At 41.5% G+C, this 19641-nt stretch overlaps 1 protein-coding gene across 4 annotated transcripts in view; it reads left to right on the top strand.

The window, feature by feature from the left end:
* Positions 1-19401, top strand: part of LOC131236554 (serine/threonine-protein kinase CDG1-like) — a 45395-nt gene extending 25994 nt beyond the window's left edge. The window contains exons 4-11 of one of the 4 annotated variants that reach the window (XR_009166787.1): positions 7142-7485; positions 8058-8510; positions 8708-8868; positions 11126-11199; positions 11285-11432; positions 11962-12111; positions 18777-18918; positions 19099-19401. Coding sequence is in view for 3 of the 4 variants with exons in the window: in XM_058233813.1 (XP_058089796.1) it covers positions 7142-7485; positions 8058-8510; positions 8708-8868; positions 11126-11199; positions 11285-11432; positions 11962-12111; positions 18777-18863 (1417 nt within the window). In the remaining variant the exon portion in view is untranslated. Of the gene's footprint in view, positions 1-7141; positions 7486-8057; positions 8511-8707; positions 8869-11096; positions 11200-11284; positions 11433-11961; positions 12112-18776; positions 18919-19098 lie in introns of those variants that run through there. The other 3 variants (XM_058233813.1, XM_058233814.1, XM_058233815.1) reach the window with 3 other exon arrangements.
* The last annotated feature ends 240 nt before the right edge of the window (positions 19402-19641 follow it).

Genomic DNA, 19641 nt, shown 5'->3' with positions numbered 1-19641 from the left:
GTCGGGTTTCTACAAATCTCAAACTTGCCCTTGAGCAAAGCCTTGGTCATCATGTTTGACCCATTATCGTCTGTGTGAACCTTCTCAAGCTGTAACACCTTCTGTTCCAAAGTATCCCTGATCTAGTGAACTAAATCTCTATGTGCTTCGACTTGGAGTGCTGACTTGGATTCTTGCTCAAATGTATAACACTTTAACTACCGCAATAGACCACGTACTGCTCCTGCTTCAGGCTAAATTTCTGTAGGAACTTCTTCATCCAAAGTATCTCTTTACATGCCTCTGTGACTACAATGTACTCGGCCTCTGTCGTCGACAATGCTACGATCCTCTGTAGCTTGCGTTGCCAAGAAATCGCTCCCCCTGCAAACATGAACATGAACCCCGATGTAGACTTCCTGGAGTCTATGTCGCTTGCCACATCTGCATCTGTGTAGCCCTCTAACACAGGTTTTCCGTCACCATAGCACAGACTCAACCTGGATGAGCCTCTTAGATACCGCAGTTTCCATTTCACCACTGCCCACTGCTCTTTGCCAGGATTGGCAAGATACCGGCTGACAACACCAACCGCATATGCTATGTCTGAGCGTGTACACACCATAGCATACATCAAACTTTCTACCGCTGACGCGTAGGGTATCTTCTACATCTCATCCACCTCTGCCTTTGTCTTGGGATACTGCCTGTCGCTCAATCTGAAGTGACCATCTAATGGAGTACTGACCGGCTTCGCTGCATTCATATTGAACCGCTTTGGAACTTTCTCAATATACTGCTCTTATGATAGCTAAAGCTTCCTGTTGCTTTTGTCACGAGTTATCTCCATTTCTAAGATCTGTTTAGTTGGGCCCAAGTCTTTCATCGCAAATGACTTGCCCAACTCTTGTTTCAGCCTGTCGATCTTCTTGATGTCTTTTCCCATGATGAGCATGTCATCCACATATAACAATAAAACTACGAAATCACCATTTGAGAACTTGCGCGTGAACACACAGTGGTTTGACTCCGTTTTGTCATACCCATGCTTCAAAATAAACGAGTCGAACTTCCTGTACCATTACCGTGGAGCTTGTTTCAGCCCATACAAGCTCTTCCTCAGCCTACACACCATATGCTCTTTGCCCTTGACTTCGAACCCCTTTGGTTAGTGCATGTACATCTCTTCTTCTAGGTCACCATAGAGGAAGACAGTTTTAACATCTAATTGCTCTATCTCCAGATTCATGTCAGCCGCCAACCCAAGCAACACCAGTATGATGTCATCTTCACCACTGGTGAGAATATTTTCTCAAAATCTATGCCTTTCTTCTGACCAAACCCTTTCACCACAAGTCTGGCCTTGAACCTCGTCTGTGAATTTTTCTGCTCAACCTTCTTTCTGAACACCCACTTGTTGCTCAAAGCTTTCTTGCCCTTAGGCAGTTTCACCATGTCATAGGTATGGTTCTTATGCAAGGATTCCATCTTCTCTTGCATAGCTTTCAACCACTCTCCCTTATGCTGTCGGCTAGGGCCTCAGAATAATCTTCTGGCTCTCCCCCATCAATCAGCATAATGTATTCATGCGGCGAGTACCTCTTGGACGACTGTCTGTCCCTAGATGACCTCCTCACTTGTGGCTCAACAGGTGGATCAAGTGGGGGCTGCTCCCCTGGTCCACCTTCTGAAGGAAGTACCTCATCCTCTGCACCTTGCTGTACTCTCCCGTTATCAGGCACCACGGGAGGAATAATCGAATCTATGTCCTCTATCTCACCTGAACTAGGCTAGTTCTTCTCTATCTTACTAATGTCTTCTATACACTGATCTTTAAAGAAAACCACATCTTGCTCCTGATGAGCTTCTTCTCTGTCGGATCCCACAATCTGTAACCGAGTTTTTCATCACCGTACCCCAAGAACACACATTGCCTGATCTTCATATCGAGCTTGGACCTCTCGTCCTTTGGTACGTGAACGGATGTCCTGCATCCAAACACCTTGAGATGACTGTATGATGGATCCTGTCCAGTCCACACCTTCTCAGGTACTTCTCCATTCAATGGGGCTAATGGAGACCTGTTTATCAGATACATTGCTGTGTGCATTGCTTCTCCCCAGAACGTCTTGGGCAATTTCACATGGGATAACATGCATCTGATTCTCTCTACAATGGTGCGATTCATTCGCTCAGCAACACCATTATGCTGGGGGGTCTTGGGAACCGTCTAATCATGCCTTATACCCAGGGACTTACAATACTCATGAAAGTTGCCAATGTATTCACCACCACTGTCAGTGCGGATGCACTTCAAGGATCTACCTGTCTCTCTCTCGACCATAGCATGAAATAATTTAAACACACCAAAGACCTCGTCCTTGGATTTCAAAGCATAAACCCAAACCCTTTTAGATGCATCATTTATAAAAGTGACAAAATACAATGCCCCACCCAAGGTTTTTATCCTCATAGGACCACAAACATCAGAATAAACCAAATCTAATGCATGCACTTTATTAACATGAGAAGCAGATTTAAAAAATGAAACTCTATGCTGTCTCCCTGATAAACAACCAATACAGGTTTTGAGAGGTATACCTGTCATGTCTGGAAGGAGCCGCTTCCTCGCTAGTACCTGAAGCCCTTTTTCACTCATGTGGCCTAGACGCCTGTGCCACATGTCAATAGCTAAATCCTCCGCTACGTTCAACCCACTCTTGCACACACTGACACTTGCCTTGTAAAGGGTGCAACACTTCTTTCCTCTGGCCGCGATCAACGAACCCTTGATGAGCTTCCAGCACTTACCAACGAACCGGCTTTCATAGCCATCATCATCCAACCTTCTTGTCGACATCAAGTTGAGGCAAAAGTCTGAGATATGCCTCACATCCCTGAGAACCAATGTGCAGTCCACATCGGTCTTCACACAAATATCGACCCCTACGATCTTTGATATGCCAGAATTTCCCATCTTCACTGTCCCATAGTCACCTGACTTATAGCTTATGAAGAAGTCCTTACATGGAGTTGTATGAAAAGAAGCTCCCGAGTCAATCACCTAGTCGGTGTCCTGACTCATAGCCGTGAGACAAACATCATGATTTGTTGAAAGAATAACTATAACGTCGCCATCTGAAGCGATCGCAGTGGAATATGATTCATCTTCCTTTTCCTTTCCTTTTCCTTTCTTGTCGTTCTTATTCTTACGACATTCATGCTTATAGTGGCCCTTCCTGCCACAATTCCAGTACTCGACTTGCCTCTTGATTTATCTCGGGCCTTCCCGCCCTTCATGTTCCTGTGTCACAAGGGCCTCTTGCTGAGTGGACCCCTGAGACTTCCTCATTGTTTCTTCATTGAAGAAACAGCTAGTTACCTGTTCCATGGATACCTTTCCGTCTGACGCAGAGTTACTTAGAGACACCACCAATGTCTCCCAACTATCAGGCAATGAGCTAAGCAATAACAAAGCCTGTAATTCATCATCCAGGACCATCTTCATAGCGGAGAGCTGGTTCAATATATTGCTGACCTTATTCATTTGCTTGGCCACAGAACCACCATCTTTGAACTTGAGATTCACAAGTTGTCGTATCAAGAAAATTTTATTGCCGATTGTCTTCCTCTCATACAGCCCTTGTAATTTCAGCCATGGGCTAGCGGCTGAGGTATTCGTAGACACATGGTGGAACATGGAATCATCCAGCCATTGTCTAATAAACCCCACCGCCTTTCGGTCCAACTTCTTCCAATCATCATCAGACATATCCTTGGATTTTGCTGATATGCCTAAAATTGGAGAATACAGGTTCTTGCAATAAAGCAAATCCTCCATCTTAGCCTTCCATATGGTCCAGTTATAACCATTGAGGCTGATCATCCTTGATGAGCCACCTTCTATAATTCAAAATCGATCCTTCTCCGTTCAATGAACTTGGCGCTTTGATACCACTTTGTTGGAGGCCTTACACAAAACCTTAAGATCTAGCCTCCCAAATTAGACCAGAATTATGGGATAATAAAGCAATGAAATAAATCAAAGCAAAAACTACACCATACAAGATATTTTTACGTGGAAAACCCTCAAAGAGGTAAAAACCACGGGACCTCGTTCAGATCAACAATCCACTATGAAGTAGAATGTTCCAACCTTCTTCACTCATGCAAGAGTGGATAAACAATAAGAGAATAAAAGAAAAACAGAGAGATCTCACTAATCACGAGGATGTAGAAGCGTTGAGATGTCGAGTGCACAATAGATCACCTCTACGAGCATAACCTCCCTTCTACAAGCTTCCTCTCTCTTTCTCTCTCTCTCTCTCTCACACACTCCTTTGATAGCCCTAAACCCTTTAGCAAACCCTTGCAAAGCTTTAGGAAACCCTCTTGCATTGCCTAATAAAGCCCTAGGCGCCCCTATTTATAGTTTAAGAAACTCCCTTTTGCACCCTTTGCGAAAGGGCCTCAAAATTCCGTAATCTGCACAAAATCGCGAAACGAATCTGCGTAACCTCGACTAGTCGAGCACCTCCCTCGACTAGTCGAGCACCACGAGAAAAATAAACCCAAAGTCGCTGGAATTTGAGTCGAGCCAGGGCTTGACTGGTCGAGCACCACCCTCAACCGGTCGAGTGAAGCTCACAACCGGTGGAGCCTGGGAGGAAATCCCATCAGGAAGGATACAGTGATGCTAACTAATCGGTGATTCCGATGAGACAAAATCCACTAGCAGATATGTCTTCACTTTGGGTGGAGGAGCAGTCTCTTGGAAGTCTACCAAGTAGACATGTATCGCTCAGTCGACTATAGAATCCGAGTTTATTGCCTTAGAAAAGGCTGGATCAGAAATCGAGTGGCTTAAAAATCTCTTAGCTGATATACCATTGTGGCCAAAGCCTGTATCGGCTGTGTCTATTCATTGTGACTGTCAAGCAGCTATAGCAAAAGCAAAGAGTAAAATATATAATGGAAAAAGTAAACATATTAGATTCAGACAAAACATAGTGAAACACATGTTGCGTGATGGAGTCATATCTATTGATTTTGTGAGGTCAGAAAAGAATCTGGCAGATCATCTGACCAAAGGACTATCTAAAAGGTTAGTTAATGATACATCGAAGGGAATGGGGCTTAGCCTAATATATGAGCTGCCAGTGTCGACAACCCAACCTATACAAGTGGAGATTCCATGAGATAGGTTCAATGGATAAATAATAAGACACGAGGTAGATGATTGCACTAAGTTATATGAGCTCCTTCTATGGTGTACAGTGCGAGCAGCAATGCAGAAGGACGAGTTTTTAGAACTCTTAATGGATCCATAGCCATATATTTGGTGGTGTATACAGTTGCTGCATACACTTGATGGAATTCACCTATATGGGTGTGAAGGTGGAGGCCGCTTCCTATGAGAATCTATGCGAATTCTCTAGATCACTAATGAAATTCAGGTAATTGTGTATGACTGAAACGCACCGAACCGCAGAATCACTTGCAGAGGAAGAGTTGTATGAGTGGCATGTACTTGCGATCTACATTAAAAGGATTCATGTTCAAGACTATGGTGTCACTTGATTCTTGTAGACCTGTCTTGCTTCTTCTAATGTCGGTTCAAGTCTATGGTGACACTGGCACCATTGCACAACTATTACGCTTTAACCCAAAAATGTTTTATTTTAAAACATGTGGGGGATTATTGAATTTTGTTTTAAAATAAATACTAAAAATTTGGTTTTCAAATTTTTGGTTTCCCTCCACATGTGAAAAGTTTTGGTGTTTTTGAGTTGTGGGTTTTGTCCCACATTGGATTTGATAAAGAAGACTATCTTGTATATAAGATAGTCTTTTTGCCTCCGGCTTGAGCCCCTTTCAGGGGGCATGTGAATTTGGTCCTTTGTGAGGGGGGGTGGGTAATAGTTATAATCTATGCCATTGACTACACACGCGTGCGGGCGCGTTGAGCCATGCCATGCTGAGCTGAGTCCGAGTTCGTGTGCGTGTGCACGACGAGATGGGATGGGATGGGACCGGCTGGGCGCAGGTGCCGGCGCGGGTGCGGCTGTGGTATGAGTGTACTCGCGTGGGTGTGTGTGGATTGGTACTTGCGGGACTTTATTTGCGAGAGTGTACCCGCACTTCTACCTTTTCGTTTTAAACTAGAGAGGTGTGTCCGTTCCGGTTGGTCGCACCTGTTGGGTTTAAACCCAACGGACCTAACCCTTTGTAAAGGGTGCTTATGCACCACTTTGCAGTCTATATAAAGGCTTTCGATTTATGTTTGAAAATATGAAAATCCTTCTCTTATAAAATGCTCTCTGATATTCGGTTTTAAACATTTTTGATTGTTGAGTTCATCGCTGAGTCAACTCAGCACTTTCGGATTAAAATGCAAGTGGTTCGAGTCTGTGTACAATGAGTGCACCGTTGGGACCGGGTCATAGTCATTGTATCCTGGAGGTCGATTGCTCTGGAAGCCTGTTGCACTTGGGACGCTATCCAAGGGGAGCAAATTCGATTTCAAACCGAGTGACTCAGTCGCGCCTCGACTCAATTCAATAAGTCCTCTTTCTCAAAAATTTTATTTTCTTTTTTGGTTCTCAATTTTAATAGTCTATTTAATTCAACCAAATATTCCAACAATAACAACTGTAAATATTTCTTACTATAAATATTTTAATTTGATTATTAAATACTGTTCGAGTCAAGTAAAGACTCGGTCGAGTCTTCGAGTCGACCCGACCTGGCTGGAAATTTGAGTCAAGTCGAGTTTTCAGGTTTTTGACCTGTGAATCCAACTAGTGACTCATAAGAAGTAAACAACATTTTATGCATCTTATTTATCTGTTAAAAGTTTCTATTAAACATGCCTTTATAATTTCCTTACTTTGATTAGTGATCTTTTCTGTTTTTTACCATCCCTTTTATCTTTCTTATATTCCAAAAAGATTCACATCGCCCCCTCAGCCATGGTAGACTAGTTGGCTGGACTTGGCTTTTAGCCAGGGCGAGTCGACCCATCTTTGTTTTTTGTTTTTTATTTTATAATCCTTGGTCACTGAGTGCATATTGGAATAGTACTTCTGGATAATAGCTTATTTTACTTTTATTGCTTATTTATTTCTCTGTGTGCTTAGTTCTTTTCCTTATATCTTAATAGGCACCTCAGAAAGGATTTGAGGTTCTACGAGAGACATATACCTTGCAAGGTTGGGATAATTCTAGATAGCTTATCTTTGCAAGTGCGGAGGCGTAATACCATAATTGCAAATGACATAGATGTTTCAGAACAGAAGTTGTTTTATTCTCTATCAAAATCAGTTGAACCTATCTCTGTCTTGATCGAGCCAGATAATTTAAATTTTGAGCAGTCTGTTATTTCTTGTGGAAGTTCTTGTACATCTTTCAGTTCCCAAGAGGGTATTGACGTCCTTAGACGGAACTCGTCTTCTTCTTCTTCTTCGAGAAATAGGCAACAGCAAGATCTCAACTTTTCCTCGAATGGTGAGGCTAGGTTTCCTTCTAAAGCATGTAACTACTTGAATGTGAGCTATGCTGTGTTTTTCCTAATGTAATTTTATGAGATAGATAATTCCATCTGAAATTTCATGGATTCTTAAATTTGAGTGATGTTCACCTACAACCCCATTGCTTGTGAACTTGCACATGCAATGGGTGCACAGGTGCAAATCAGTCACGTGTATGACATTTGGTCTGTGCAAAAGGTGTGGCCTACCATGAAGATCACCTGGTGCCAAAATCAGAGCAATCTGCCATCTGCGGGCTACACCTGCACATTGAATCAGACTGTTGACAGGTCTGATTTAAAATGGCATTTATTATTATTATTATTATTATTATTATTATTATTATTATTATTGTACTTGGTGGTCCTCATGACAAGTGGGCCAGCCTTTTGCATGGCTCAGATGTCATGCACGTTACCAGTGGACCCATTGACTGCAAAGTTCACATACGATGGATTGTTAGCAAGTAGCCCTCTTCAAATTTCCATTCTTTAAGAGGGTTGATCATTTCTAGCTGAAAGGTTTTTTGTTTTTCATTTTGTCGGCCAGGGAAATCTTTGCAAGCGGAACCAAGAAATCCATCTGATTCTCAGAGTTTTAGGAGCCAACACAGCAGCATTTTTGAGAACGAGTCTTCAGAAAAGCCAGTTCTTTGCGCTGGCTGTGGGCTAAGGACTGTACTATATATCAAGGATTCGATTAGATTCAGATTTTCAGATATTCAAGCTGCAACATCTGACTTCTCAAAAGAGAACTTGTTGGGAGAAGGTGGATTTGGTCATGTCTTTAAAGGTCGACTTAAAGATGGGCAGATTATTGCGGCGAAGCTACGGAAAGAAGCAAGTTTGCAAGGCTTTACTGAATTCCATTCAGAAATATTCGTCTTGAGCTTTGCAAGACACAAGAATATTGTGATGCTGTTGGGTTATTGTTCCAGAGAGAATTATAACATTTTGGTGTATGAGTATATCTGCAACAAATCCCTGGAGTGGCATTTATTGAGTAAGTTATTGTTTTGGGTTTGAAGTTTTTATCATAAAAAAATGTTACGTGGGCTTCAATTCAATCTTTCTAATTAAAAAAAAAAAAAGTTGCTACAGGGATCAATTATTTTGTTAATTTTATATATGATACAATCTGTTCCACCTTCTGACTGATTGATAGTCTTTTTCTGACTGTTTCTTCTTTAATATGATTAGATAAATCAGCCCCTACACTTGAGTGGCACCAGAGACATGCTATTGCAATCGGAACAGCCAAAGGATTGCGTTTTCTACATGAAGAATGCCGTGGAGGTCCAGTAATTCATCGAGACTTGCGGCCTAGCAACATACTACTCACTCATGACTTTGTTCCCATGGTAAATATTTCTGCAGTCATCACATTCATTTCTTTTAACCCTTTAGGTGTTATAGTCATTCTCTCTACTGAGAATGCAGCATGTGATAACATAACAATGCATCGATGGGAGCTTCAAACAGCTGTATATATTTTTCTCCTCTGGTTGGTGTAGGTAACACAAACAGGAGTATGTATCCCATTATCCTGTGGTACTTGCGGTAGCCTTCTTCAAATATTGAGTTTCTTACTTCTTTTAATTTTAGAAGATTGGATCCATAATGATTGATTGTAGAAGTTGGGGTGGGAGATCCTTAGGTTGGACATCATCAGCTACCTTCACATTTTCTTTGCAGTGGAAAGACAGATCGGACAGCAAACTATTTCTTTGTAAAGTCAGTTTGATGCTTGTTGTAATCATTGTTCAAAAACTCAAAAACTCGACTTGTTAGCCGGGTCAACTCGAAGACTTGATGGAGCCTTTACTTGACTCAACTCGATATTTTAATAATTAATTTAAAGCATTTAGTGTTGGGAAAAATGTTAAATTTGTTGGGAAGAGAAAAAGTACGAACAAAAAAAAAAAACAAACAAACAAAAAAACCCCCATAAAATAGAGCTTCACTGTTTGAGTGTTTGGTGCACTGGTAGTAGGTTCTTAGTCACAAAGAGGTTGCTTGTCGTAGTCCTATCATGTGCAACATTTTTTAACAAAAGCCAGCAGCTGACTGGGTGAGTGACTCGATTGAGTCACGCTGAGACGTGTCAAGTCACCCTGAGTTTCCTAGCCAACTTGATGAATCTTGTCAAGCCCCGACTGAGTCAGGCTCACCAACGTGTTTCCAAGATACTCAGCTCGAAATCTCACTGAGTCAAGTTGAGCCACTGAGTTTTGGAAATACGGTTGTAATTGCACCAGCGGTGGCATTTGACCTGCCGGTCCCCAGTCTGGATAGAGGAGGGTCGATGTTAAGCGGGCAGTCCATCATCAAACTTTGGTTGACATGATTTGCAAAACTGACTTGATGTAGTTGGGAAAAGGCTGTGATGATGTATTCCTTGTAAATTCTGATCAATAGAATACCAAAAAAAAACTAGTTTGTGGTGATAATTATGCAAATGGGATAATAACTGTAATGTTACTGTTGTCATTTGTCTTACCTCACCAAATCAACAAAAAGCATGGAAAAATATCCACTTGGGGCCTTCTGATTTCATTAACATTTGATACTTACTAAATCCATGGCTTCCCAAATTTGTCACATCTCTGTAAAATCCTTTCCTTTTGCCAATACAAGTTTTGGAGACTTTGGAGCTCTCGACCTTTTTTGCTTACTAACAACTTAAGCTGTTTTTGGACACGCAGTTGAATTGAATTCCAATCAGTCAGTTCAATCACAAGAAGACGACAATAATAATGTCATTTTGTAGGATCATAATGAGGAAATAACCCTCAATTCACAGTAAAAATTCATTCGAAATCCAACTTGATAGTAAAAATTTTGAACACTGACGTACAAGTCGAATATCAAGGTACTTACAATTTGGTCACGTCTATTTTCTTGAACTAATACTGCGATTTAAGTGGATAATGCATCCAAATAAATACACCCTTAATTATCAAACCTTGGTCGACATCAGATACACTAAAGCACGTAATTTATGACTAAGAAAGCTTTTTATGTGCAGTATGTGATTCTGGACTTCGGTTGTTGCATAGAAAATGATTTAATCAGTAAAGACTTCTCGGACTCTTTTTTTCCCTAGTTGTTTGTGTTCTTAATGAATATATTTACAAATCTCTACTAAGCCCACACGTATATACAAGTCCGCTAATGCACACGCCAACACATATGCCTGTGTGACAAAGATGAAATATCCAAGCCATCCATCAGAAGGGTACCACTACGTAGTTTCCCTATCCCAAGAATCAGTTCGGTCCAGAAGTCAGGTGGGCCACAGTTAAATGAACAAATGTACAGTTTGAAAAAATTGACCGAAATTTTTTAATCTGTCCACTTCTAATATCAAGGAATACCTGCTGAGTGGACTACCTTTATCTTTTGGCAGTATCATCTACATGGTGAAGTCCATCTGATGGATAGGTTGGATATTTCACATGTTTGCCATGCTGGCATATGTGGTGGCATGTGCATTAGTGGACTTGTACTTGCATGTGGGCTTAGAAAAGCTCATATTTACATGTGCATGTGAAGATTGGAAATTACAAACGAAATGCATTGTAAACAGGTTTTCAATTGGTGGAATGTTTTCAACAGATTGGTGACTTTGGCCTCGCGAAATGGAAGACAAATGAGGCTCCTATTCAGACAAGGGTGCTTGGTACATTAGGGTGATTACTGATATATCCAAGTATTTCCTTTTATGCTGGCATTGCTTCCATTTGAAAATCACTTATCGGCATTTATCTTGTACAGATACCTTGCACCTGAGTATGCAGAGAATGGCATAGTTTCTGTTAGGACAGATGTTTATTCATTTGGAATTGTTCTGTTACAACTGATATCAGGACGCAATGTGATCAATGAAAATCAAGAAGAGCAAAGCCAGTCTCTACTGCAATGGGTATGAAATTTATGGATGTCTGTTGGTCACAAGCTCTTTTTAATTAAGTCGTGAAAGATAAACGCCCCACGGTCTTTGTCATGGCATATATCTGTAGGATCAGGTGGTCCACTTAGTGTTTCTGTCCTGTCCTAAAAATCAGGCCAGTTGAATCAACAAGTGGCAAAATGTATGTTGAACGTAGGCTGCTGGTCCTCTCTTTTTCTAACTGCCCATTTCATGTACTTTTGGCCCATCTGACGAATGGATCAACTGATTCTTGGGCTATGGAACAGACCTTTTGGGATCACCCTATGAACAGTATGGTTCTTGCATGTGCCATGTCAGCACATGTGGGGTGTTTGTGTTGTTTGCTTCAAGATGGGTGTCTAGAGATGGCATTCCTCATTCTCAATCTCTCTTTTACTAAGGAATGCATTGCAGATGTTGGTTATATACGGATGCCAGATATCGCTAAATTAATCGGGCCTTTGAGCAATTCTCTGTCCTGATTTCGACAAATATTTCTATGCTTTTACTTCTATTTTAGGCAGAAGTGCTGATCGAAAAGCTTGCATTACATGAACTGATTGATCCTCGTATTGGAGAATCCTACGACACATACGAACTGTACCATATGGCTAGGACAGCATACTTGTGTGTTAGGAGGAGGCCGGAAATGCGCCCATCCATGGGAGAGGTAACTGATTGAGGCTTTGTACTCTGATTTTTTATTTTTTATTTTTGTGATTTTTTGTTGCAAAATGTCATATGTTAGCTTCTTGTTTGTAAACAATGGTTTTCATCTAATCTAACAATGAGGTGTAGCAGAAGATATTCATGTAAAGCCTTATTAATCTTTTATATTAAAGTAATACAGTGCAAGCTTCACAGAACTTCCATGTAATACAGCATGCATGGGATATATAGTGGTTGGGGCAGTAGATCTGGTGGGTCAACACATGGTTTGGCACTAGGCCAAAAACATGTACATTCATGAGTTTTGCCTGTTGAATGTGGCATGTTACTCGTCATTCTTGTTTAGCCTCCCTCTTTAAGGCTGGTGATAAGACCCTTCCCAGATTCCAATCAATGTAGTTTTCAGAACATGGCCCATCCATGTGTTGGGCCACCAAAACAATAGTCCTGACACTGTTTGCTAGTGCTGCATTTACAAAAGAGATGTTTTTTGGTGCACCATTCATGGAACTCCATGAAGCTTGCATGTTTTGGTAGAGCATGTATTTTATTACATTGCTGTTATATCTGTCTGTAGGAACCTATGAGGATATGGATATCTACTTCATAGGTCTCCCAAGAGTTATGTTGACCTTTCATCAACATTTAAATCAATCTTATTGCAAATAGTTCTTTGCCATTTTGGTGCAGCATGTTGGGGTTCTATCATATATTTCTTGAGCTCCTAGCATGGTAGAACCTGCAAAATATGGTTCAAAATGACACTTGAAATTGGAATATACAGTTCAGAAATGAGTTTGCTCAGCTAGAAGAGATATTGATGGGGTATGAAACTTGGATGGAGTTGTGTTTCTTCATTAACATAGACATTGTAGCAATGTATTTTTCATGATGCAGATTCTATTATGCAGCTGTAAACAAAGCAAAAATAATGAAGGTTTTGAGGAAAATGATTCTCCTTTGCTTTTCTATATTTGAGACAACCCTGAAGGGTTGAATTTATAGAGTTCTACAACGACTATATAAGGTAAAATGATAAATACAAAATCTTATATTTATACATTGGCTATCTATAGAATCGGCTATACAAGGCAAGGCATGTGGCCTGTCTAACATCCTCCCTCAAACTAATGCGGGTTATTGACAAGTAATAGTTTGCTAACTAAAAATGAGTGTCGTGCAGAAGTGAGGGACTTCGTGAGAATGTCGGCAATCTGATCATGGGAAGCGACATGTGGTAGCGAAATGAGCCGAGACTGAAACTTTTCGCGGATGAAGTGACAGTCAACTTCAATATGCTTTGTCCGTTCATGAAAAACCGGATTAGAGGCAATCTGAATGGCACTCAAATTATCTACATGGAGTGGAGTAGGATCTTATAGATGAATACCCAAGTCAGAAAGAAGTCCACGTAACCAGATAATCTCACTACAAGCTGCTGATATTGCTCTATGCTCGGCCTCCATGCTTGATTTGGAAATAGTGGCTTGCTTCTTACACTTTCAAGAGATGAGAGAAATGCCAAGAAAAACACAGTAGCTAGTGGTAGATCTGTGGGTGAAAGTACAACCGGCCCAGTCAGCATCTGAATAAGCACGAAGATCCAGAGAGGCTGTGGAGTAGAAGAACAAAGATCGATCAAGAGTTTCACGCAGGTACCGTAAGATGTGCAATACTGCAATTATATAAAGTGTTCGAGGAGCAGAAACAAATTGGCTGACAACTTGGACCGCGTAGGCAATATCAGGACGAGTCATTGTTAAGTAAACCAGACTCCCAACCAAACAGTGGTATAATGTGGGATCTGCAAGGAGTTCACCATCGTCACGGTCATATTAAACGTTAAGTTCCAAGGGAGTCTGAACTGTCCTCTGATCCATTAAGGAGGCCAAGGTGAGAAGATCCTTAGTATATTTATGCTGGCTGACCAGAATTTCACGTATAGAACGCGAAAATTCAAGTCCAAGAAAGTATGTTAGATGACCCAGGTCCTTCATCTTGAAGGATGACTTCAGAACATCCTTTAATTCTGAGATGCCAGTATCATTGCTATCAGTCAGGAGTAGGTCATCAACATAAACGAGACCAATGACGATTCCATGCTTAGAGGTGCGTAAGAATAAGGATGGATCATGACCACTTTGAGTAAAGCCAGCTCCTATAACAACATCATGAAAACATTAGAACCATGCCCGAGGGGCCTGTTTGAGACCGTATAAGCTTTCTTCAGGCGACAGACTTTATCGGCAGGGATTAAAGAACCAGGAAGAGGTTTCAAATATATTATTTCTTAGAGGTCTTCATGAAGAAAAGCAATTTTCACGTCCATCTGAGTGAGTGGCCAAGAGCGAACTAATGATACTGCCAGAAAAGTGCGAACAGTTTTCATCTTGGCCACAAGAGCGAATGTCTCATTATAATTAATTTCATGTTCCTATTTGTATCCCTGAGCGACAAGTTAAGCTTTGTATCAATCCAATGATCCGTCAGACTTGAGCTTCACAAAATAAATCCATTTACTGCTAATTAATTGGTGGTCAAGAGGTTGAGTAACAATGTCCCACGTATGATTATCATCCAATGCTGCAAGTTCTTCTGCCATAGCCTTCTTCCAACAATCATGACTGCCTGCCTGATGGTATGAAGTAGGAATAGATACAATATCCAGGGTAGTATTCATAGCAGACATAGAGTATATCAAGCGATTAGGCTGTCGATGTTCATGTGTGGAACGACATATCAAGATATGATCTGGATCGATTACAGGTACAGTAGGGAGAGTAGTAGGTGATGGATTTGTACGTGGTCATCGTGAATAAACCTGCAATGGACAAGGAGGTGGACCTGACGCAACCGGAATGTCAGGAAAAATAGTAAGACTAGGAGAGTCTGGTGTGGGCGAAGGAGGACCAGATGAATGGAAGACAATATGTTCAAGAAGAACAACATGTCGTGATACCCATACACGACGAGAGACCGGGTCATAGTAATGAAAACCCTTATGAGTTTCTCTAAATCCCAAGTACATACATTTTACTGATTTTAGAGAAAGTTTATTATATTCACGTGATGCTAGATGAACATAATATACACAACCAAAAACACGAAATGTGGAATATGCAGGAAGAGAACCGCTGAGAACAAAGTAGGGAGATTTACTATGCAGAACTATGGTTGCAACCGATTAATCAAGTAAACTGAATGCATCATAACTTCCGCCCAGAAGGAACGAGGAACACTCATAGCTGTCATTAAGGTATTAACAGTTTCAACAATATGGCAATTTTTGCGTTCAGCCACCCCCATTCTGTTGCAGAGTATCAAAACAGGTGGTCTGATGAGTAATCCCATGACCCTGAAGATATGTACGAAAATTTGTGGAGAGATACTCTCCCCCTAAGTCAGAACAGAGAGTTTGAATTTTTACTCGAAATTGAGTGTCTACCATAGAATGAAATATTTTGAATTTTTCAAACACCTCTGACTTAGAGTGCAAAAAGTAAATCCAGGTGTAACGGGTGAAATCATCAATGAATATAATATAATATCGTAGTCCAGAGAGAGACATAATTGGGGAAGGACCCCAGACATTCGTATGCACTAGTTCAAACATAAATGAAGATTTTGTAGTACTTAGAGGAAAGGGAATACACTTACTTTTTGAAAGGTAATAGGAAGAACAAGAATAATGCAAATCATTTTTATTAAGATAAATATTCCCTAACATGCTAGAAGAAAATAGCTGAATCAAACGATCAGAATGTGGATGATCTCGACGAAAGTGCCAGAGTTTCCACATTTTATTTGCCGAACAAATATTCGAGGAAGAAAGAGAGAAGAAACAACGAGTTGGAGTAACAGATGGGTAAAAGTCCAGCACGTACAAATATCCATGTCGCCTACTCTTCCCAAGTACCTTCCCCGTTGCCAGATCCTGCACAAAACAACAATTTGGAAGAAAGATGATCAAATAGTTATTGGATGTAAGTTGACCAACAGAAATTAAATTTGAGGAGAGTTTAGGGACATGAAACACATCACGAAGGGTAAACTGGCGATAGTCAGAAGGAGAGAAAGTTAAGGAACCAACGGACTGTATGGGTAGTTTAGTGCCATCTGCAGTAGAAATAGCCTGATTGCCAGTGTAGGGACGAGTATTGTGGAGATGTGATACATCACCAGTCATATGATTTGAAGCACTGAAATCGAAGAACCATGGAGAAGATGAGGTGATACCTGACATACCGGCCGCAGAAAGGGCCTGCACAATCTGCTGGAGCATCGCAAGAGTCAAAGGTGAGGAAATACCTTTAATAGAACCAGTGGATGCAGTATCACTAACAGAAGACTCGGAAGAAGTAGTCGTGGAAGTAGCAGAAAAAGCATGACCACGGCCACGACCTCGACCACCACGTCCACGGCCGAATGAGGATGCGTAGGCACGTGAACGACAATCCTAAATACCATGACCAGTCCTTCGACAATACGCGCACCAATCTTTGCACTGAGCGACGACATGTGCTACTTTGTTACAGCCGCGACAAGTTAAAGTAGTGGAACCACGGTTTGGTGTAGAGGTGGATACAGTAAGTGCCAGGTCAGCTAGTCCCTGAGATGTCCCTTAAGAGAGGACCTGCAGTCGTTGTTCCTTAGCTAATAAATCATTAATAACCAAATTCATTGAAGGAGTTGGGCTACAGTTCAGAAGAGCGGCCCTTCAATGCTCAAATTCCGAACACAGTTTCATAAGAAACTGTCTAACTTACGCACTCTAGCGCATTGTGTGGAATATTTTAAAGTTATTTGCGAATGCTAGATCCATCATAGCCATCTCTATCCAAATTGTAACCATTGTAGAGTAGAAAGTTTGAATACTTTTGTCACCCTGAGTTAGGTGAACCAGATCTTGTTCCAAACGGTATAACCAAGCCGCATTACTCTTTTGATATATTGTCTGGAGATGATCCCACATAGCCTTAGCAGTGCGTTGTAGCGTGAGGCCAATAACTATTGATCGATCGACCAAATTAAAAATTCAGGTAATAATCCGTCCATTTTTCATATCCCAATCACCTATTTTATCGGCATCGATGGAAGCAGGGATAATAACAGATCCATCAATTAGTCCCCACAAACCTCGATCCTTGAGAAAACTTTGAAAGTGGATGGCCCATATATTGTAGTTGGTGCCATCGAAACTACATCGTGGGGCCTCTGTACGGGAGTCTTTGTCCATAGTTAGGGAATGATATAAACCACGCAAAAGAAGAAGGTACCTTACAGCAGGAGGTAGCAGGGGCGTGCGCAACAGATAGTGGGGTCGGATAGACAACAGGAGCGTGCACAGACAGCAGGGGCGTGCACGTGGAAGCATACAACATGGCCAGACGCAACGCTGTTGACCCAACAGACAGTAGCAGGGCATGCGCAGCAAGGACGTGCGCAGCGTGGGGATGATCGGACGAGCTTAGGGTGCGATAGGACAGGCCTAGGGATGGTTGGACGGAGTTGTTGACGCAGTAGGAGTGTACGCAGGGATGTGTAGCAGGTGCGTGCATAGGATCATGCGTAGGGGACATGTAGCAGGGGCGTGCGGATAGGCCTGGGATGATCAAACAGAGCTTGGGACGATCAGACGAGCTTCGTGAGGGTTGGATCTGACAGAGGAGGAGTCGGATCTGACAGGAGAGTGTCAGATCTGACAAATGGTGGTGCCGGTGATGAAGAAGATGCCAGATTAGGATCAGTATTGCTCTGATACCATGTAAACAAAGCCAAAATAATGAAGGCTTTGAGGAAAATGATTTTTCTTCGCTTTTCTGTATTTGAGACAACCCTGAAGGGTTGAATTTATAGAGTTGTACAACGACTATACAATGTAAAATGATAAATACAAAATCTTTTATTTATACATTGTCTATCTATAGAATCGGCTATACAAGGCAAGGCATGTGGCCTGTCTAACAGCAGCTTGTGTCATAAAAGTAGTGCGCAGCTCCCTCATTGTAGTACACATGGAAAACAAGTGATTGGAACTTTTTTTTTACACACCCCACAATGGGTACTCGAACCCATGACCTGTGTTGAAACTTTTGTGAGTCTACCAATTGGAACATGGTTAGCTTCCATCTGGATGGATGATATCTCAAAAGCGAGCGGGATTAAAATGTGGTAGCTGTCAAATCCGTAGCCTGAAAAAGAAACAGTTAGTTCAAATTTGAGCAAGGTCCACATTCAACTTGCTAAACTCGCCATAAATCAAATGTCAGAGTTATCCAATCCCTAGGGTTTTTCACCTATAGCCCATTCATGAGGCAGCCCATGAGACCCACAGTTCTGATCAGCACGAATGTTTGCCACATGTACGAAGCCATGATGCAAGCTGCACATTAGCATTCCTGTTTTTACCGGAGTATTTGTTTATTTTAAGAATTCTTTATCGATTCCTCCATTTCAGCATGGCCATGGTCTATACCTTAGAATTTAAAATGGTTTAGGATGAGTAAAATTACGTGAATTGAACTGAGAAGCCACATTTTCTTCACTTCTCTTATTTGTAATAATTTTCTTCCTTCATATAAACTAAAGATATTGAGTTTCTTTCATTTCTGTCATCCATTCCTTATCTTGCACAGTTAGTGGGTCCTAAAACATGTGATTGAACAGGTTGTGCGTCTTCTCGAAGGGGAGAATGAACACGTCCGAGATCTAGCACAGCAGTTCATGCCTCATTATAGGCAGCAATCTACATAGCATGGTGTTTGGTGTGCCGAAGGGTGAACTCTCTGTTTACTTAACAATCATAAACGTAGCTTCTGTTTTACATTTTGAAATGCGTCATGCACTCTTACCTTGTTGAATTAATAGTTCAATATCTCCATTGAGGTTAGTCATATTTCAATGAATATTTTCTTCAGTTTATTTTTGGTAGTTGAGTTGCATCCAGTGTATAAATAAATTAAAACCAGTGTTGTGGTTTTCAATGCAGAGGAGCATGAGTGCCCCTTTTTGGACTGTCGTCTTGTGGCAAGATTCAAGCTTCTCATTAGGCGGACCCACTGTGTTTACCCCTTGCCTCAAAAAGCGGGTTGATCTGATCATCAAGCGGTCCATGAGTGGACTAAAGAACCGAATGGCTGAGAGAAATTGACAAGACAGACCACATTCGACATGTGATTGTTTCCCCACCAGATGAGGGCCTGATATTCAACTCAGGGTGTATGGAAGAAACGGGGTCCTGCCTGAGGGGCAGCTTGGATCTCCCATTTGCGTGCCATGTCAGCATGCTCGAGAATCAAGAACCAGAAACGCGCTCCCCCCTCCCCCCCCCCAACACACACACACACACACACACACACACACACACACACACACACACACACACTTGCCATTTTTTTCTCATATGTACAAGAAAGCCTTTTGGCTGTGTTACCCAAGTACCATACGGGAATCAGCTATAACCAGATTGGGTCAAGCTGCTCATCCAAACAAGTAGTTCCGGCTTTCAGTTTCTACAAGTGGGCCCCATGGT

The sequence above is a fragment of the Magnolia sinica genome, chromosome 2, assembly GCF_029962835.1.
Source record: "Magnolia sinica isolate HGM2019 chromosome 2, MsV1, whole genome shotgun sequence".
Lineage (NCBI taxonomy): Eukaryota > Viridiplantae > Streptophyta > Magnoliopsida > Magnoliales > Magnoliaceae > Magnolia > Magnolia sinica.
The sequence above is the reverse complement of the archived record's forward strand: the minus strand, read 5'-3'. Positions and strand labels throughout refer to the sequence as shown.